Raw genomic sequence first — 20945 nt, forward strand, 5'->3', positions numbered from 1 at the left:
TCGTTGCCTTCGGCAGAGAGGTTTTATTTTCCTATAAGATGATTCCTCAGAGAAATGTTTTCTGTGACGCCCAAAGTAAAGCGCGGAGGGGGCCACCTCTAGGTGCCAGGCGTGACGGCTGAGCTCATGAGCAGCTCACTCTTCACCTGGAGGCTTACCTGGCGCCACGGGCTCGGCACCCACAGGCTTCACAGCCAAGATGTCCAAAGAAGTAGGTGACACACTTCCTCCCTATCACATCACCTGCCCTGACACCCAGTGTCTGCCAAAGTCGTGTGCCTCCTGCTCCGAGACCAAGAACTTCGTGGGCCTTTGCTCTGGGCCTAGGGCAGCAATCGGCGTGGCAACGGACAGCCTTCCTGTGTGAATCCAAGTGTCTGCTAGCAGCTAAATACGTCTTTAAAAAAAAAAAAAAAAGAAAAAGAAAGAAGAAAGAAAGAAAGAAAGAGAGAAAGAAAGAACAAGAAAAAGTAATGGCTCGCTAATATAAGTAGGTTGGCAGGCCAAGTGCTCCTGGACACGGGGTCCTCAAAGGTGCAGAAAGATTAGCCAAGCATCGTCGGAGCGAAAAGCGAGAGCTTCCGAGCTAGGCGGCGGCAAGAGAGCTCCTTTCCTGCCGGCACTCCCAGTACACCGTGAACGGGTGGACGAACGTCAACACAGTGGCAAGCACCAGCAGCACATTCACCTGGGGGTGAGAGAGGGGGCAGGTGAGGTCAAGAACACGGAGCGACAGCCCCCACCAACAAAGGGGCCAGAATTCCGCCAGGTGCAGCCTCTGCGTTCTCCTCAGACGCTACGGTGCCCGGGGGGGAAGCCTTCAGTCATTTATCGCTCTGCCCTGTGGAGCAGAGTGGGGAGGAATAGGAATCTGCCCATGTCACAGATGAAGAAACAGAGGTCTCGACAGCACTCGATGACCTGCTCAAGGTCGCACGAGAAGCTGGGGACAGTGGCTAGAACACGCGTCTTCAGAATATGATTGGAGTCGTCTGACACCACAATCAAGAAATTCTCCCCAGTTTTTAGTTCGTTCCTGTTTTTTTCTCCCAATGACTGACTTAAACTCCTGCCCAGAGTGCTGGGCAGTGGTCAGAATACTGAATGCAAAGTCAAAAGACTTCTGCTCCCTAGTTATGTGCTTCTGAATATTTAAGTCACAGAACCCAAATCCCCGAACCTACAGCTTCAACCTGCAGAAAGGGGGCGAGCCATGCCCACCTCCCGCCTCCCAGGGCTGGGCCCACGAGCATCCCTCCTGTGTGGGGACGCCGGGGGTGAGACCAGAGCTCCTGCCCCTCGGACCAGCTGTGGGGACCAATGCGTACTGTTGCCGCAGAGCCAGGCCGGGCTCAGCCTGCACTCACCGCAAGCAGGAAATGTCTTTAAACTCTTAGGTTTTTACTTGGAATCTGTGAGAATTTTACATTCTCCTCCAGGATATATCTGTGTGTTTCCCCACACATAAAAAATATTTTCTCCCCAAATCTCTAACAATACGGACTCTCTTGGAAGCTATGTCAGGTGAGTCTTGTGGTTTCAGGTGCCCCAGCCATAAGGCAGGGTACTCTGCTACCCCGGTTTGAGAAATAAGACCAAGGGTGTACCCACGTGCAGAAATATTCCTGCAGGAACCATCTCAGGCAGATTTGGGGCGCCCCCTGCTGGAGCCCCACTGAGGTGCCCCAATCCGATGTCCCTGCTGGTCTAGGACCAGAGCCACGCACCTCCCACCGCCACCCCCAGTACTCACGTAGAGTGGGTCATTCTGGAGGGGGCCTTTGATGAAGGTGAAGATAGGGAATTGGAGCAGAGATACAATGGCTGATAAGGCCATCACCAGCCCAAAGAGCTTCCCGAAGTGCTCTGAAGGGAAACTGCAGAACAAGACAAATGGGGTTCCAGTGAGCTCCCAGGAGGAGCCTGGCCGTGGTGGGCCTGTGTCAGCCACTTGCTCCCAAGTCCTCCGTGCTAGGCCTGGCTTCACCCTCCCACACCCACCCAGCCTTTCCCCTTCACCGTTGCTCAAGCCACAGAACACAGAGAAGGCGTTGTGCAGGGACCCAGACACAGGGTGTGTCTGGAGAGGTCTCACGAAAACACAGACACATAAACAGATCGCTCTATGCTGGATGATGTCTACACTAGCAAAGGACGCAAGAACAGAGTGCCAAGGGCATAAAGAAGGAAGACACTGTCTTTCTCACTCTTCTCTGGGAGAGCTGAACTAGAAGAGGGCAAATAGCAGTTCACCAAGTGGACAAGAGAGGCAGAGAGGAGAGCCGATATGAAGGCCCAATTCGTGAATGCTCTATCCCCCCACCAGCCTCTACCCCACCTCCCCCTCTACACCCAGACCCTGCCTCGCTCACTGGCCCTTCCCCAGGTCCGTTCTCACCTCCTGACTACTCCTCCCCCCGCACACGTCCCTCTGTACCAGCGCTTCCCCCGTGGGCCGACGCAGCCCGCGCACTTACGCGAGGGTGAGGAAGGCAGCGTTGCCCCCGTACAGGAAGGAGCGGCTGATCACCTGCAGGATGAAGGTGACGTACTGGAGGGGTAGGATGGGCACCGAGGCACAAAGGGCGAAGCCCAGGCACAGCAGAGACGTCAGGGCCAGAGATGGCACCGCAGAGCTTAGGGCCACCGTCATGGCCGAGGACCCTGGTCCAAAGGGAAGAAGAGGCTGCGTGGAGGCGAGCACGGCGGAGGGCAGGGACGGGGCACAAAGAGGCGACAAAGGGCGGAGCCACCGTCCACCAACCGTCCAGGCCGAAACCTCTCCCCCCCACGAGCTCATCTCCAATCCGCCAATAAGCACTGATCATTCATCCCCTAAACGCCGTTCAAATGCATCCACCGCTTTCTACCCCCAGCGACTCAGCCTGCCCTAGGTCCCCATCCACACACGCCTGGATTGGGACAGTAGCCTCCTCCCCGGGGCCGCGTGCTCTGGCCCCTCCACCCCACGGCCAGGCAAGCCGCAGAGGCGCTCTCGGGCGACAGCAATGACTGCAAACAGCCACCTGACCAGCCACCTGACCAGCCGCCGCCCCATGACCGAGACCCAGCAGGCAGCACGGAGGAAGTGAGGGAAGGAGGGGCAGTGGCACTCAGCAATCATACTGTTCCTAACAGCATTGATGGTGCGAACCCAGCCATTATGCATGAAATACGTGCTTAAAATCCTACGTATGTACATGTGTATACAGTGGGCAGCACATAGCAGACGTATATACACTGTACGTATACGGCATTGGTAGGAAGCACCATCTTCAGAGGAAAAGAGACACAGATGTAAAATCAAGAGTAAAATCAAAACTGTGAATTAAAATATCAGGACATCTTCCCTCTATCCAAGGCCTAAGAGCACAGATGACCCAGCAGACCTGGAAGCCTGAGCATCCAGACCACAGTCTCTAAAGGAAAGCCACTTAAAGGGACCCAGGACTACTTGCCGAAACAGCTGTTTCGGGTCCGGGGCAGGAAACGCACCCCTGAAACGGCCCTGAGCATCTCACTGGACTGGAGAAGAAGACACTACCTAAACCTGATGGTGTCGTGTTAAGGGACACGGATTCTGGGTCGGTAAAGTGGCCGATAGCTACAGACGGACTGGAGCATAGAGAAGCATCATGGCCGAAAGGGATCGAGACCCGTCAAATACATTTAAAATGAGACTTTGAAACAGAAATGACATTAGGGGCACCCGGCTGGCTCCGTCGGTTAAGCATCCAACTCCTGGTTTCAGCTCAGGGCATGGTCTCAGGGTCGTGAGATCGAGCCCCACATTGGGCTCCGTGCTCAGCGTGGAGTCTGCTTGAGACTCTCTCTCTCCCTCTCCCCCCACCCCCCCAACGCTCATGCATCCTCTCCCGCTCTAAAATAAACAAATAAATCTTTAAAAAATAATAATAAAAATAAAAGAGAAATATCATTCAAAAGTAAATCAATTCGTTAAATTAAAGAGCAACGACAAGTCATTTCCCCGGGAGGTTGCTAGGGCACCCAAGTCGTTACTCTGAAACGGGTACATGGAGGAAAAAACCAAGCACTTGTTTCAGGGGCTGAAGCACTCAATGAGGGAAAGCTTTTCTTTCTAGAGGAATTCTAACAATTAAAAGCAGAAGGAAAGACAGAAATAGAAAATCTCCCTGTTGCGAGCCTAATAAAATAATGGATCCCAGCACCGATCGCCCATAGCTACTGACATCATTACCCGTGCCGCTGATGGGAAACTCTGTCCGGGGTAGATCAGACCGACCATGTCTGGACCCACCGATCAATCCTAACATCGTAAGAACAGGGACAGTCGGGACGGGGGGGGGGGGGGCAGGGGCTGCCACTGGGAGCCAGAGGAAGCCTGCATCTCCACCTCCCCAGCCTGCTCGCCAAAAAATACTCAAGTCCATCTCCTCAAGCCTCCAATATGCCTGTTTACAGGAAATACCCAATCAGCGAGACATTTTCAAGTGACACCGAAAGATGCCAAATCCAATCTGGAGGAAATCTGATAGAACAAATGACCCGGTTTCTTCAACAAATAAACCACCAGAAAAACGAAAGGTAGGGGGAGGGGAGGGGAGGGGACGGGAGGCACAAGACTGAAAAAGACAGAGTAAGGCCCATGAACCACATACACAGTGCAGACCCCGCGTGCATCCTAATGCGAACAAACCAACCGTAAAAAGGCGTATTTGAGACACTTCGGGAAATCGGATCAGGACTGTGTGTTAGACGGTCTTAAGAAATTACTGGGTTTTTTAATGATAATGATATTATGGTGATGTTTAAATAAAAAGGGCCTTATTCATGAGAGACGCGGACTGAAGTATCTACAGACGACATGATCGGATGCCTGCGGTTTGTCTTAAAATACCCCAGCGGGGGTAGGGGGAGCGCCAGGAAAGGGGGTAGCTCAGCGCCCCTCTGTTCCTCCAGTTGCGTCCAAGGGTCGCCTGCCCCTTCTTAACCTCTCCCCCCTTCAGCCCCTTCTCTCCGGCACCCCAGCCAGCCCAAATTCCTTCCTGGGATTCCTCACTGTTTTGCTCACTCTTCGTCACCTTGACCGCACTGTATTCCCGGGCTCCTCTCCCAGGGCCCTCCTCTTCATCTCCTCACTTCTTGCTCATCCTTCAGGCCTTGGCTTAGAAGCCACTTCCTCCAGGAAGCCTTCCAGGACATCAAACCCATCCTCACCCAGAATAGGCTAGGTGCCCTTCTTTGTGTCCCCATCGCCCCCTGTGAGCTGACTTCATGGATGGTGACGCCTGATTACTCGCCCCTCATTCTCTAGACTGAGGGCAGCTTGAGAACAAGGACCTATCTGTCTGGTCCATGGTAGAATCTGGAACTACAGCTGACACATCACGGACACTCAGCAACAATTGGGTGGATGGATGGATGGATGGATGGATGGATGGATGGATGGATGGAGAAAAGGGTTAAGAACAAAAGAGAAGGTGGCTCTGGCCCCGCATGAAGATTCCTCCCCTCCCGGTTCCCCGACCCTCTGCAGCCCAGGCCTCACCTTTCGCTTCCTTCTGGTACTTCTGCTTGAGCCGGTCCATGAGCAGGCCGTTCCAGGGGGCACACAGCACCCCAAAGAACTGAGTGATGGCGAAGGCATTTGTGTAGGTGCTGACTGTGGGGGACAGAGAGGGGCGGGGTGGTAAGACATTTCCAGCACTGCCTGATAGGAGAGGACTCTCCCAGCCTGCCCTTGCCCTGCCTGTCCCTCCTCCCCACACCCCTGCTCGGACCTTCCTCCAGACACACAGCCCTGCTGAGCTCAGCACCCTGGCCTCAAGTCTCCACGGATGCACGAGTGGGCCGCCCCCCAGCCCCCGCTCATACCTAGTGCTCTGTCACCCCCGGCCAGGTTGGTGAGCAGCGAGTTGAGGGTGCCGATGAAGAGGTAGTGCCACAGCTGTATGACCGACAGCCACACCAGGTGGCAGGCAAAGCGCTGGGAGAGCACGTAGCGCCAGAAAGAGCGGGGCTCTGGCTGCTTCCCCGGTTCTAGGGCCTCTGATGGGAAGGAAGGGTCCGGGCATGAATTACAAGAAAGCAGGGGAGCGGGGTGGGCAGGACCGTGTAAGGAGTGAGCTCACCTCCTCTTCCTCCCAGACCGCAGCTGGCATGTCCCCAGGGCTGCCTGCAGCCAGCTCGCCCCAACACTATGGCTTGGTTGCCCCGGCCTCACGACCCTCAGCGACCCACCCACATCCTCCTCTGTCCTGCTGAAACCCGGTCTCTCTTTCGCAACTTGGGCTCCAGGACACTTCCTGTACCAGCACTTTCTCAGCCAGGACAGTGAAGAGAAAGGCAAGGAGGAGAGAATGTGGACACTGGAGGCGAGGGGTGCGTCAGCGGCGGCCAGCTACCGTCTCAGCGGCCGCACATCCCTCCCCCTGCTTGCCCTACCCGGATCTGGAGTCTGTTCTGGAAACCGTGCCCTGCCTCAGTCCTCACGGTCCAGGTGGGACTGTGAATTAGCTGTCCTGGTCCTCACCCGGGGCTGACCGGTTCGATCGCAGACCAGCCGTGATTTTAGTCTGGGGGTCCCCAGAGGCATCCGGGTTCTCCTCTTCCCGGAGCCTGGCAAGTTCCTGTTTCCCTTGGTTTTGTGAGCTTCCCAGAATCCTGTTCTTGCTCCTACCTTGCCGGCCGTGGTTTGTCATGTTTGTAACCAAAGACCCAGAACAGATGGAGCAGGGAAAGAAGCAGGGAGTGGGGAGGAGGTATGATGAGCCGAGGAAAGAGAGAAGAGGGCCAGAAAGGGAAGACGCAGAAGCCGTGCCCCTCTGCGGACCCTCTGTAAGAGGGGCGTGGGGCGGGGGTTGAGAAGCCGCCACAGGTCCTCCGGGGGCAGGGAACCAGGCCAGTCACAGGGAGAGGTCAGGGTCCAGGCAGATGGATTAGCCAGAGGGGCTCACCTTCCTTTGCTGGAAGGCACTCCTTAGACTGCATTTCCAGCTTCTCAGACTCGGCTGTGTTCTTCTCTCCCTCAGTGGTGTCGTTCCTGGCACACAGGCTGCAGACACAGGAGCCCCCAGGCCAACCCCAGGACGGCGAGCTGAGCCTGAAAGTCAGGCCGCGGGCCACAGTGCGGGGACTCCCGAAGTTCATTGCACTTTGGAGACACATTTCAATGGCCCTCCCGCCCAGGCCACAGCCCAGACTAGTTAAATCAGAATGTCTGGCCACGGGAGCCAGGCTTCTATTTTTTTTTTAAAGATTTATTTATTTATTTTAGAGAGAGAGAGAGAGAGCACGCACACACAAGCAAGGCAAGGGGCAGAGGGAGAGAGAGAGAGAGAAGCAGACTCCTGGCTAAGCAGGGAGCCTGACAGGGGGCTCGATCTCACGACCCCGAGATCATGACCTGAGCCCAGATCAAGAGCCAGATGCTCGACCAACAGAGCCACCCAGGCTTCCATATTGTTTAAAGATCTCTAGTGATTTTAATATGCAGCAAAATTTGGGAATCACTGGAAGTGTGGAAAGACCAGGCCAGGCCCGGGTTCAAATCCTACTGCTGCCCCCTCCTAGCTATGGAAACATGGCTCAGACTTAGCCCTTCTGAGCCTCTTTTTTTCTCATTTGGAAAACAGAGATAAGGATGTTTATCTGCGAGGATTATCGTGGGGCGCACGGGAAAATGGTAAGTGAGCTACAGACCAATGCCCCACCACCACCCGTGGTCACCCACGGTGACCACCCGTGACGCTGACTGCAAAACCAGTCACACTTCTTCACCCCCCCGTTCTCCAACCTCTGCAATGAGTCTTGGCAGCTCTGACGGGGTCCCTAGCCCTTGCATCTGGGCTGGCCCCAGAAGCTGCTTCCACCACCACAATGCAGCAGAAGCAATGTTGGGCCAATTCTGAGAAACTCTGTGCACGTCTGCACGGTTTCTTGGAACCCTGGAACTAGCCTGATGGAGGGGGAGAGCCATGTGACCCAGATACCTTTGTCACCCCAAAGGACAGCCAGACAAACCCCATGTGAGCGAGGCCAGCCTCCCCAGCCAGCCCCAGCTAGCCCAGCAGATGACCAGAGCCCTGCCAACACCATCCGGGCCCATCTCTGACCAGCAGAACCGGCCAGCTACCCACAGACTCATGAAAAACAAATGCTGAATGTTTTCGATCACTGAGTTTGGGAGTAGTTTGTTACGCACCAACAGCTAGCTGATACACCCCTGGCCCAGTCCCGCCGTCCTGTGACAAGTTTCCTCCGCCCTGCTTGCCCATCTGTCCCGCCCCCTGGCTGCCCACCGCAGGTCAGGCGGAGGGCTCGGGCCCATGGTCACCAGATCGCAGTCCTTACCCGTAGCTGTAGTTGGGGGGCAGTGGATAGGGGATGTGGCCTCGGGGCATCAGGAGGAAAGTGCGCCCAACATGCCAGGCACTGCAGACCGAAAGGAAGATGAAGGAGGCCCTGAGGCTGACGCCCCGCTCGTAAAGCAGCTGCAGAAGGAAGAGGATGACAGCATAACACGCGTGTTCACGGCACCATTATCCACAACATGCAAACAGCAGAAGCAAACCGAGCGTCCGTCGGCAGATCAATGGGCAAACGCGCTGTGGCAGACAGATACGACGGGACAGCATTCACCCCGAGAAGGAGTCAAGTAAGTCCTGACACAGGCTACAGCACAAACTTGAGCATGCCGAGGGAAGTCAGCCGGTCACAAACGGATCAATACCGCAGGCTTCCACGGCCATGAGGGGCCCAGAGCCGCCGACGTCACAGAAGCAGAAAAGGGAATGGTGCTCGCCAGGGGTTGAGGCGGGGGGTTGGGGAGGGGGGCAGGAAGTCACTGTTTAATCGGCACAGAGTTTCAGTTTTGCAAGGCTGCAAAGAGTTTTGGAGATGGATGGTGGTCACGGTTGCACAGCATGAATGAACTTGATGCCGCTAAACTGTATACTGTACACTGTATACGTAAGAACGGTTAAGAGAGTAAATTTCATGTTCTGTGTGTTTTACGTAAGAAACAGGAGCTGGACCCCAGCCTCCCCAGGCCCTGGCCCTCCGTCCCGAACGCTGATCAAGGCCACCTGACGCACACATAGGCTCACCCCCACCCCACGGCTGAACCAGGATGGGGGGGCATCGTGTCACCCATCCCCACAGCCTCGGACACTCTCCTAAGGTGGGGTCTCAGATCTGCTAGCTCGCTGCTTTTTCGTTTTATTCTTTAATAGCAGCAAAGTCCTTTTTCTCAAACAAAGCTTCACACAAAAATCAACTTACAAAACACATCAGCGGGGAGCAGCCCAGTCATCTTCCCCCTCATTCTCCTTGGTGACCGACCTAACACTGCAGAGAACCCCTCAGGGTTCCTCAACACCCAGTTTGGAAACCATTGATCTAGCCCACCTCCTCCTTTTACAGAGGGTCAAAGTGAGGTCCAGAGAGGTGCAATGAACTGCTCAAGGTCAGTGTCCGCAGCAGCAAGGTCAGATTAAACTAAGAACTCAGATCCTGCTCTGACACTCTCTCTCCTTCCAACTCTAAGGAGACAAGGAAGAAAGTGGTAGAGAGGCTTGAGTAAGTGCCCCTGGGGCTCAAACTCTAGGTGACCCTCTAAGCCAAGGTGCCCATGGGACTAGGCTAGCTAGCCTTATGTCTGGGAGTGACTCCCAGAGTTCCTCTTCTCTTCCCCTATAGCCCATGGGCTGTGCCAGCTGCCTCTGGCCTAACACAAAGCCTGGAGGGAAGTCCCAAATTGGGCAGCCTGAGGTGTCAAGGACCCACATTCTCTCATTCCTTCCGCTCACTCATCCTTAGTGTCCTCCAGCTGGTGGCCTCATAATCACAGCATGGCTGCCACGGCTCCCTCTATCGCACCCTCCCACAACATTTAAAAAGAAAAAGTGGGCAGGGGGACCAAGGCAAAAGGCTTTCTTTTGGCTCTGCTCTCACCTTCCATCAGGGAGGGGAAATGTCCCCTAAACTTGTCCAGGAAAAACACCCTTCATCTCATTAACAAGGACTGGATAATATGACCACCTCTACCCATCCCTAACAAGGGGGAAGGGATTGCCCCTGTTGGCTTAGGTCAATCGGGATTCATCCTCTGGGCTGGGCACCTCACTGCCCAGATGGAATTATTAGCAATGAAGAAGGTGGAAAGGCTGTCAGGTGGGGGCCACTAACAGCACTGGAACAGCCCATCCCCCTGATCCCCAACAGCAGCCTTTGGGAGAGCTGGAGAAGCCTGTCTGTCTGCCCCGTCACTTCGGCAGACCACCTCTCACCTAGTCCAAACCAGAAGCTCACAGGTGCAAACACCCCTGGCCATGGGGCTCCCAGCCTCTGCCCAACCCCCCGCCCAAGTGCATCACGGCCTCTCCCCAGAAATCCTAGATAGGTGTAAAGAGCTTAATCACTACGGGGTGAGGCTCCAGAACCAGGCACGTCTGGGTTCAAGTTCAAGTGCCAGGTTTACAGGCTGCAGGAGGGCTGACGGAAAGAAATCATGCAAAGTTCACAAGACAAGCATCTGGCGCATGGAAGCGAGTGATACATGTTGCTCAGTGGTGTTTTTTACCTTGATGACAAGGAAGACCGCCGAGGAGGAGTCAAATGCCCCATTGTAGAGGGTGATGATGGTTGAGCGGTGTTTGCCAAAGAGGTTCCCAACCTAGAGAACACAGGAGTCACTTATTTCTTCCTGAGCCGGTTCTTCCTGTCCACGGGGTACGTGCCAGGCCCTCATTATACCCAGACCCGCCTCCCCCAGGGAGCTACCGCCCTGGCTCAAGCCAGCCCCACTGGAAGTGACCAAAGCAGAGCAGCGCTTCTCCCTCCCTCTACCCTCCCTGGCCTCCCACCAGGTGCCTGGGGTCAGGGCGGGCTCACACCTGCAGGTTGGTGATCAGAAACAGGATTCCTCCCACAGTGAGCATGGGCATGGCCAGGAAGAGCAGCGGGGCTGAGCCTGGAACAATCAAAGACAGAGGTGGGGCTGTGTCATAGTGTAACCCAAACACGGACCCCCAGACTCTGGCTCCCACCTGCTCCAAATTCCTCACGATCCTGGGGGCAGGGCCCCAATTCTAGCCAGCCTGCTAGCGTCCTTTGAGGACCTTAAGATAGCGGTCAGGGTTCCCCCAAATGTCCCTGCAGAGGGACCCTGTGGAGGTCTCCTGGGCCCAGAGTGGTGCTCGGTCTGTGGCAGGCCTGGATGTCTGGACGTCACTAGAGGCAAGACCCAGAGTGAAGCCTCGGCTCCCTTCCCTCGTTAAACCCAAGCAGCCCCTCCCTTGCTTGACACAGTTGGGGAGAGAAGCCTGGGTTCGCCCCCCAAGCACAGCCTCTAATTCCCTGAAGGACCTGGAGCTGGATTCTGAATCTCTGACTCGGTCACTTCCTCCATTAAATGGGAATAACAGTCCTGGCCCTTCCCATCTCGTGGTGTGTCGTGGGAGCCGAGCAAGAAGCAGCCGTGGACTGTTTCCCTGGTCCGTTAAACCCGGAGCGAGCGCTTCCTCTGTGCCAGGCATCATGCTTGGCCAGCATAACCAACACACCAGGAAAGAGCGCTTCCCACTGCAAGTCTTGGCAAGGCATCTCTCGCCTGCCCGTTTTCCCTCCACACAATGGGAGAAGAGGAGAATGAACCAGACTGACATTCGCAGACTTCAGGAGTTTTCTCTGTTCATCAACTAGTAAAATTTGAAACGAAAACTCCTGACTACAACAGCGCTCTCGAATTTGCCCTACTAAATAAGGATATTTTTTAAAATAATGCTCCCTCATACTATCATTTTGTTTTTAAGGAAAGAACATATGAATACACACAAGAGGAAGGATGTAGTCTTTTGAATAAATTCTCTCTGCAGCAGTCCCTCCACTGTCCTTATTTTTTTGCATTTCTCAGTGGACTAGGCTGGTTTCATGGACCAGCCATAACCCCCTCAAAGATCCCCTCAAGCTCAAAGCCTGTGGATCTCTGAACAACTGCGGGGGTCAGGGTGTCCTGCTATCACCTTCCGCACCTGCCCCACCTAGCAGGTGCCTCTGAGCTTCATCCTTCCCACCCCCTGACGGCACTCACCTGCAGAGCTGAAGGCTATGGTGAGTGTGGCACTGGTGTAGAGAAATCTGAAACACACAACGGGAGATGGAAAATGTTGTCCAAAGGGCAGAGTGGATAGATCCAAGGTCCTCCCATCTGGGGTCCCAACAGCTCAATATCCCTTGGAGAATGAGGTGAGTGCCCAGTCTACAAAGCAAAACTTCTGAGGAATTAGAAATTCCTCCTTGCTGTGTGACCTCAGGTAAGGCACTGCCCTTCTCTGGGCCTCAGCAGCCTTTGCTATAAAAGGAAATGATTGGGCTGATCTAGAAGTTCTAGGGCGCTGTGATTTCAGGACCGCAATCCCAAGGTTATGGAGATCTCTTAGCAGTCTGGGGATCCGGCGAGGCATGGGGTGATAGAAGCAGTGCCTAAGTGTGATGTTCCGATTTATAATAGGAAATATACGTTCGGTCCCTGTCCCCAGTGCCTGACACAGGGCTCCTAAAACACCTGCAAATTCTTATTCGTCAGTGATAAGAGCACTAAGAGCATCTTTGTTCTGACCAGGTGACCCTGGGTGGGCTCCTGGGGGGAGCTGGTCACCGGAAAGAGCAAGCCATAATCAGATACCTGGAATTCTCAGCCCTGCCCACCCACTTCTGCAAAAAGGGGAAAGGGGCTGGAAATGGTTACTAAGTGATCAAGCCCACATGAGGAGAGCTTCTGGCTGGTGTATACACCACATGCCAGGAGGATGACATACCCCAGCCGCCACCAGACAAAAGTTCCTGTGCACGGGACCTTCCCAGACCTCACCCTACATATCTCCCCATCGGCCTATTTATCTGCATCTTTCAACAAATCCTTTAGTAAACTGGTAAACATACGTAAATGTTTCCTTGAGTTCTGTGAGCTGTTCTAGAAAATAATCCAATCCAAGGGAAAAGAGGTCATGGGAACCTCTGGTTTGTAGCCACGTCAGACCAAAGTTGTGGGTGAGCCGGGGACCTACCCCCGTGATTGGCCTCTGAAGTGGGGGGGGGCAGTCTTATGGGACCCGGCCCTTAACCTGTAGGACCCGGGGCGCTCGCCAGGGAGACAGTGTCAGAACTAAGTTACATTGTGGGACACCAGCTGGTGTCACAGAATCGTTTGGTGTGGGGAGAATCCACATACACACGTGGTGACCAGATGTATCCGACGTGAACTGTTCTGTTGAAAGTCAAGGACAAATGCAGGAGGAGACATGTAGGATTTGCCAGTAGAGTTGGTGTCGGTGAAGTGGGATTTGCTAGAATGGCCCAAGCTCAAAGGAACATGTGCCTCAAGGACAGAGAGGGGATGAAGAGCCCCTGGCTCCTGGGGGGCCACGGGGTGACCCCTGGTGTGGAGCAGCCGGTGCACTGCAACTAAAGGGAGAACTTACAATTTGGAATTCAGAAATGGATCCAGCTCCTGGGAGTGGGTTCAGGGGATGCGCGGGAAGTGCAAACTAATAAGCCGAAGCTGAAAGATACACGCCCTGTTGGGATCCGTAATAGCTAACACGAAATTCAAGAGAGTGCCGGGTCAGCCCTGCGTACTCGACCAGGGTCAGATGTGGGTCAGTCTGAGCTGTGGCCATTAGTCTCGAAGTCGGCACCAAGGGAAAAATGATGAAGGAGCACCTGAAAAGTCCCTCTAAGACCTCTGGTCCCCAAGAAGGTCGTCAGTGCAGAAGAGGGACAAAACTCAACCCGGGGCGGGGGGAGGAATGCCACACAAAGGAGCTGCTACATTTTGTGGCTGGGTATCCTCAGCTTCCCGGAGAACCTTTCCTGAGATGGGTGGGAGCATGACTAATCTGGGGTATGTGGGTATGTGGTGTCTTGGGTTTTGAACGCTGCAAAGAGGAAGGGCATGTCCGGGTTGACGTGGGCCCTAGAGCTCACTCTGGAACAACTGCAGACAGCTGCGTGTAAGCCACACACAGGAAGTCGTTCCTGGGGGCACAGCTAGAGGCCACTGTAAGGTCCCCTCGCCCTACAAAGGGAACATCCCAGATGCAGCAGCCCATACACTTTGTATGCAAGCCGTGTGGGCATGGCTTTACGGTGCCCTGTGCCCAGGTCATGGTAAACGCTGTGGCGAGGGGCCCCTTTCACATGGGCACCCTGTAAAACCCATTGCTGCAAAAGGGAAAAACCAGTTTGGGATGGCTTACTGAGTTTGCTGGCTCAGTTTCCCCTCCTGGCTCTTATAGCTGCTAATAAATAGATTAGGTTAATTAACAAAAGAATGGGGACAGGTGGAGAGGAGAATCAAGAGGCTGGTCTTAGGGTAGAAAATTTTAAACGGTTATTAAAGAATAAGGGGGAATAAAGCAAATATTGATGGGCCTGGAACAAAGAGGAAACAGAGAAGAGTCGTGGGTTCATCCCTGCTGGGTGGAAATCTCCAGATGGTTATAGAGATGGAGGATAAATGAAACGGATAGTTATTGGGGGTTAAAAATAAAAAAAGTGTTCATACAGCACTGCCAAAGGCTGGGTGGGCCAAAGGGACCCCTGCCGGCCGCCAGCATTAAAGTGCCTGCAAACAAGTCCAGTCTCTTTGTCCCCATTTGAAAAAATGTTAAAAGCCAGAAGCCAGAGAGATCACAACGCTTGGGGCAAAGGTGAGGCAGATTCATCAGGTTCCAGACTAACGGAAGGACCAGGCTCCCTTGACTCTACCCCTCACCTTGGCCCCACAGCCTTTTGCACGGGAGTGGCCAAAATGGGCAGCCGGGGGTGGGGAAGAGAAGTTTCTAGGGCTCCTTGATAAGGGGAGCCTCACCCACTGAGGCACCCAGATCCACTGGTCAAGCCTGGACACGCGCTTCAGTTAGACTGAGAGCACAAAGAATATAAGAGTCGGTAGGTTTATAAAAGCTGGGATGTTGAAACATGCTCTCCAAAAAAACGTGCATCCCGTTTCCCTGATATTTCACAACGAGATACTACGTCTGGCCGGGAGCACTTCCCCCACGCAACGGTGAAACCACCTGCTGACCAAGTCCTGAGAAGGCTGCAGGGAGGAAGTTCAGGGTTACTGGAAGAAAGGGGAACGTTTAGAGGAGAACCGGTATGGCTGACAGGCTCTGCGAGAAGGGGCTGCCTTTCCTCACGTGCCTGGATCATGTTGCGCGACTTGGGAACAGGAGGCATCTGAATCTGCCCTTCCTGTCAACTGGACATGTGCACTGGGAACCAGTGAGACTGCCCGAGCCCAAACGGTGTGGGCTAGACGCCGGAGAACTGGTCAGGGACGAATTCTCTGTGCCGTAACCCTCTGGGGAGCCCACACTGGGGCTAATGGCAAAAGTCTGTGCTCACCTCCCAGCAACAAGTACTGGGACCTTGGACAAGAGAATGTCCATTTCCGGGGCATTTATCATCTTGCTATGAGACATTAATTGAATCCACACAGATTACTGAAGTACATAAAATGATCTTCAAACGTGAAAGACCCACAATGGCTAGGCTGATAGCGGAGAAATGCTCTAATGGGGATGGCAATGCCCAGAAGAATTCCACACTAAAAATAGCAGTGGTGAGATGGGATCACATTGCCTGGGGAATGCAAGGAGGAGATACCATGGACCAGGGGGCCTCTTCTCCCCTAGGACTGACTCTGGAATGTGTGGGGAGCGGCTGGATTCTACTGCCACTTGGACGGGGCCCTACAAAGAGCCCTCGATTGGCCAACACAGAGTATACTTGGCTGCGCTCCACGGTGAATGGACAACCACATCCTGTTTGGAAGGCCACTGCACGGATCCAAAAAGGTAAAGAGATCAGCTCCGTGGGCTGAACAAACCTCATGCTGCTGTCCTCGTAGAGAGGAAAGAAACCCACCATGGAAAAGGCCCCTACGTATGGGTTCTTACGGACCCAGGGGCAGTGGCCAATGGCCTGGCCGTTCGGTCATGCAGGAGGGCAACAGAAACCTGGCCGTATGGGGCACAGGCCTATGGAAATCACTGTGGCATTAGAGGGGTGCACGAAAATGGGAGAACTAGTATGTTCGAACAGGCTGTATGTGAAGTGGCTGCCTCCTCTCCTGGCTGTATATGGGGGATGGGCACGGTGTCTGAGTGGGGAATGTTTCCTCTAATAGTGCTGTGGTTAGGGGAGCTTTCTCTCCCTCATGCTGTGGTCACAGGACCAGGGCTGCCACTACCAGGGCTGGAAGCAGAGATGATTCCTAAGCAAGAAAACCGTGTTCTTAACCATTATGTTACGATTCCCAAGTGGCCGCTGGGGTAGGCTGTGCCTTCCCTCTATCTGCCAAAATTGGGACAAACGGGGAATGCAGCCACCTCGCCTGGTGGGAAAGACAGCCCGCTTAGTTCTGCGCCTGGGTCCCCTCGCCCTCCCTGAAAGGGGAGACACTTGCTGGACGAGCATTCCAGACCAGCAGTGGCCAAACCTAACCATCCCTCCCGAAGGCGGAAGAGTTACGGTATCAGCGGAGAGAAGGAACATCAGAGAGTAAGGGGGCGAATAAGCAGGTTCTGTAAGGAGGGAAATCAGTACTACAGAACCCTCCCAAAGAGGCTCAGGGAAGGAGAGCGTCTTGTCTCTTTGCTCAATTACACCAGATGTGTGAAGGGTGAAAGGATATATTGCTGAGACCACTCCTGCTTTTGGAACCTGACAAGATCAAATGGAAGCCAGTAGGCGTACGTGGCCCTGGGAGACACTTTCAGATGGTGTGATGATGGACTGGATAGTTATTAATGACGGAATGTGTTTCTGTTACCGTGCCGGTACCTTCTGACCTTTACGATTGTTTCTGCTACGAGGGATCCATGTCCAAAGACCGGGGGCTGCACGGTGATACTGTGGCTTACACTAAGAAATACGTATTTGGGGGCGCCTGGGTGGCTCAGTCGTTAAGCGTCTGCCTTCAGCTCAGGGCGTGGTCCCGGGGTTCTGGGATCGAGCCCCACATCGGGCTCCCTGCTCTGCTGGGAGCCTGCTTCTTTCTCTCCCACTCCCCCTGCTTGTGTTCCCTCTCTCACTGGCTGTCTCTCTCTCTGTTGAATGAATAAATAAAATCTTAAAAAAAAAAAAAAGAAAAGAAATACGTATTTGGTCTTTGTCCTGGGTCTCTGACACACGGCTCCTAAAACCCTTGTAAACTCCATGATGAGAGCACGAGGATCATTTTTTTGTTCCAGTGGGGTGACTCTGGTAGGTTCCCGGATAGCTCCTAGATGGGGACTGGTCACCAGAAAGACCAAGGATTGGTCAGGATTGAAGTATGGAATTTTTTGGCAAACCCCACCCCCAGCCCCACTTCTCTAGAGTGGGGAGCGGGGCTGGCAATGGTTAATAATTGATCAAGCCTACATGAAGAGGCCTCCACAAAATCCCTATAGGACGGGGCTCAGAGAGCTTCGAACCTGTACGCTTTCATCTGTATCCTTCATCATATCCTTTAATAAACTAAACACAAGTGTGTCCCTGAATTCTGTGAGCTGTTCTAGCAAATAATCCAGTCCAAGAGGGGGGGTTATGGGAACCCCTGATTTGCAGCCAAGTCAGACAGAAGTTGTGGGTCACCTGGGGACTTACCAACTTGCAATCGGCATCTGAAGTGGGGGGCAGTCTTGTGGGACCCGGCCCTTCACCTGTGGGATCTGACCCTGTCTCCAGGGAGATGGCATTAGCACGGGGTTAAATCGTAGGACATCCAGCGGATGTCCTTGGGGTGGGGGAGAAACCCACACATTTAGTGACCAGGTGTATCAGAAGTGAGTGCTCTATGTGAAAGTAAAAGAGAAACACGGGAAAGACGGAGTTTTTCTTAACATACTAAGGCTGGAGAGAAGGGAGGGGACAAAGGAAGGGGTTGGAAGAAGAGGAGACAGGGAGCCAAAGACAGACTGAGATAAAGTCATTATACACCCAACGGCTTAGAAAGCAGGAACTTGCTTTATCAGCCAGCCCGCCAGTCCCTCTGTCTGATAACTAATTTTCCATACATCTGCCAGGAGGCACCTGCCCTAGGTCCTATTAAGGCCTTGGCAGGCCACTGCTTATCGCTGAAGCTGGCCAGCTACCATGGCATCCTGTCTGAGTGAGATGAGGTTCCTTACCCTCCGTGAAACCCCCACTATCTCTGCTCCAGTCAGGGGGTCGGGAAATCCCACCATCGGGGATACTCAGGAGACCTTACTAAGTCTTTGGGGAATGGCATGGGGGGGGGGGAGGTGAGATGACAATTAACCCTGAAGGACCTGGATGTGAGGCCTGGTAGGATCCCTGAGTGACAATTTTCAGTTCCTCTATTTTAACCCAGGCACCAAGCCAGCCCTCAAAGGAAATCGGCCTAGACTCCAGCTCAATTTGAATACACAGTCACATTGAACAAAGGAAGAACAGGGCAAAGGCAAGGGAAGTAGGGATGCAGAGAAGAGGGCGGGTCTAAACAGAGTCTACCTCCTGTGCTATTGTGACAGTTGCTGGGACAGGGCCTCCCTCTGCCCAGGCCGGGCCTTTGGGACTTACATGGCTATGAGACGAGCCACGGTGGTCTTGAACCTGTCAAAGATGAAGCCGGCAGGGAATGTCATGAAGTTGTTCATGAAAGACCCCAAGGTGAAGATGAGTGAGAACCTCTCATCCTGGGCTTTGCAGTCTGGAGGAGAGAAAGGGAGATCTCAGGGAGTTGAAATGTGACAGCCCCTAGTGACCCCTCAGGGGCTGGTACTTCCCTCCCCAGGCACCTCCTAGACCAAAGTTGCCGAGTTGGTGGGAAGGCTGACACTCCTTTCCTCTCACCCCAGAAAGGCTGGCACAGTGGGGGTTGGGGGCAGAAGCCCTCCCACTCCTTCCTCCTGCTTCGGAACCAGACTCTGCTTCCCTAGAGGAGTCCCTTACCAGCCGACCCCGTGACATTGCCCATCGGCCCGGCATCCGGTTCACAGAGCTCCTCAAAGTAATGTTCTGTTTTGAAGACAAACACCAGGGATGCCCAGCCGAAGAGGACTCCCGCAAAGCCGAGGCATTCCAGCAGCCCCGTCAGCAGGGTGGCCACGCGGAGGGGCAGACCCTGGCCTGGCATGGCGGGAGGTGGAGCCGATCCCCAAATCTCACCGGGGGCCTCCCGGGCTGACCACAGGCGCTTCAAGGGCTGGCCTTTGGGCCCTTGGAAAATTCCTCTGGCAAGCCCTTCTGTTCAAGTAGGCTCTGGTTCTGGCTTTTTTCCAGCCTGGGCAAGAAACAGCGGTGGTCGACTCTCTGGATCCTGTCAAATAAAGCAGAGGTCGCTTGGTACAGGGGGCTTGTGGGAAAGGTAGAGGTGGACGGCGCGTTCTGGGAGGGGGGCGGGAAGAGGCCAGCTGTTCGAAACAGCTGCAAAAAGCCTCTCTACCCCACAATGGCAGCACCTGGGGACGCAGAAACTGAGCCCAATTCTGAAGACTGTCCACAAAAATAGAAACAGCGGCGACGGGGGGGGGGGGGGGGGGCGGGCGGTGGTGACACTTCACGGAGGTCCTCGCACGCTCAAAACAACCTGACAAAGTGAGCTGTCTTGTTTCCTCCAGTTTACCGACAAGGGAATTAAAGGCCCGTGGGAGGTTGTCAACTTGACCTAGGTCCCATGGGCTAGTTAGTCACAACGCAGGCCAGTCTAAAGCACAGAATACCCAGCTCCAGCAGGACCTTCGTGACCCTCTGCCGAAAGGGTGCCCTGGGGCCCCCGCCCCCGCAGCCCCCTCCCACCACCCCGCGCACCTGCTCCCGCACGCACACCCCCTCCTGCACGCGGGCGCCGCCCCCCGCCCCGGGCCGAGGCGCCGCAGGGATCCCGGCCTCGCGCCCCGTGCCTCGGCCCCGAGCCCTACCTGGCCCGCCTGCTGGCCGGGACTCCAGCGCCGCCCGCGCCCCGCGCCTTTTGGATTCGCGCCTCTCACCGCCCCTCCCAGCCCCGCCCTTCCCCCGCCCCCTCCGGAAGGGCCCTGACCTGCGCGGCGGCGTCGGCGGAGGTCCACCGGCCCCCGTTGCGAGCACTTCCTTTCTCCCCGGCTCACCATCTCCCGCAGGCTTGTCGGGCCTGGAATCTTCGCTCCGTTATCTCCCTCTGGCCCAGCTGCACCGGTTCTCATCTCTCCTGATCCTCGGTCAGCCTCCTGGCCGCTTCGCTTCTCCTCCTTCCCCTAACCAAATTCGTTTCAAAACTGTGGCTCGCACGGGCAGACCCACGGAAAAGAGCACAAACGCCCAGCACACCGGAGGGGACAGCTGGCTACCTGCGGGCGCACACGCACCCTATTCCAGGTGCTTTACCGTGCCCACTTAGGTGGCCACAGAATACATTTTTGCTCACCAGCTCAAACCTCAGTCCTGATCTCAGGCTTCCAGGGCTGTCAAGCAAACCCCCGCCGCCCCCCCCCCAATCAGAGAGCTGAGGACCAGGACTGAACAGCTTTCCAGAACCCACCCCCCACCCCCCACCCCCGCCCTGGTGGGGTGCCCTCGCCTTTTCACTCCCAAGGATGCCTTTGATTACTCCCTGCCTCACCCCAGCCTAGGTTCTGAAAGATTTTACCCGCCAGACTGTGTTGATTAAGTATTCATTCATTGCTCCATTTTTTATTTATCAAAGACATATATAATTGCCCATTGGAGCTTGTGATCAGCGTGAGAAAGGCAGCTGAACCAGCTGTGTTGCTCTCATTCCAGCCCAGAGCAAGTAAGCTGACAGCTGCCTTGGCCTGTGCAGCCATGTCCCCCCATTAAAAGCTGAATTTGGGGGAGAATTTCTTGCATATTCAATGCAGTCTGCAGACCTCCATGCCCAGCCTTCTGGATTCCCCCTGGGGCCAGGGACTCAAGCTATTCCGAGAGCACACACTTCTTTTTGATGAGAAAGA

General features: G+C 54.7%; 1 protein-coding gene across 7 annotated transcripts; it reads right to left on the bottom strand.

Annotated features, from left to right (window-relative positions):
* Window positions 1–3: 3 nt before the first annotated feature.
* Window positions 4–20285, bottom strand: SLC43A3 (solute carrier family 43 member 3). 7 transcript variants are annotated; one of them, XM_087854869.1, is made up of 14 exons: window positions 19917–19983; window positions 19165–19315; window positions 18949–19014; window positions 18577–18706; window positions 12074–12120; window positions 10878–10954; window positions 10565–10657; window positions 8335–8474; window positions 6939–7084; window positions 5857–6030; window positions 5531–5644; window positions 2478–2664; window positions 1754–1877; window positions 4–688 (listed from the first exon to the last, which is right to left on the bottom strand). In XM_087854869.1, exons 3-14 carry the CDS (start codon window positions 18971–18973, stop codon window positions 587–589), a joined length of 1359 nt encoding a protein of 452 aa, XP_087710995.1. In that variant the 5' UTR covers window positions 18974–19014; window positions 19165–19315; window positions 19917–19983; the 3' UTR covers window positions 4–586. The 7 variants fall into 7 exon arrangements, with proteins under 7 accessions (XP_087710995.1, XP_087710993.1, XP_087710992.1 ...); XM_087854867.1 differs by lacking the exon at window positions 19917–19983 and adding an exon at window positions 20103–20285 and having other exon boundaries at window positions 18949–19315; XM_087854866.1 differs by lacking the exon at window positions 19917–19983 and adding an exon at window positions 20036–20285 and having other exon boundaries at window positions 18949–19315.
* Between the last annotated feature and the right edge of the window lie 660 nt (window positions 20286–20945).

Source organism: Ursus americanus, chromosome 24 (assembly GCF_024610735.1).
Source record: "Ursus americanus isolate L20-20 chromosome 24, mUrsAme1.1.p, whole genome shotgun sequence".
NCBI classification, from domain to species: domain Eukaryota; kingdom Metazoa; phylum Chordata; class Mammalia; order Carnivora; family Ursidae; genus Ursus; species Ursus americanus.

What these genes read in the sequence shown, in the direction of transcription:
- SLC43A3 (XM_087854867.1), bottom strand. Translation starts at nt 19,132, where the DNA reads ATGCCAGGCCAGGGTCTGCCCCTCCGCGTGGCCACCCTGCTGACGGGG. An exon ending in GTGCCTTCCAGCAAAGGAAG is followed by an intron (nt 6,031 to 6,938) that starts GTGAGCCCCTCT and finishes CCTTCCCATCAG; the next exon opens with AGGCCCTAGAACCGGGGAAG. An exon ending in CGGGGGTGACAGAGCACTAG is followed by an intron (nt 5,645 to 5,856) that starts GTATGAGCGGGG and finishes TGTCCCCCACAG; the next exon opens with TCAGCACCTACACAAATGCC.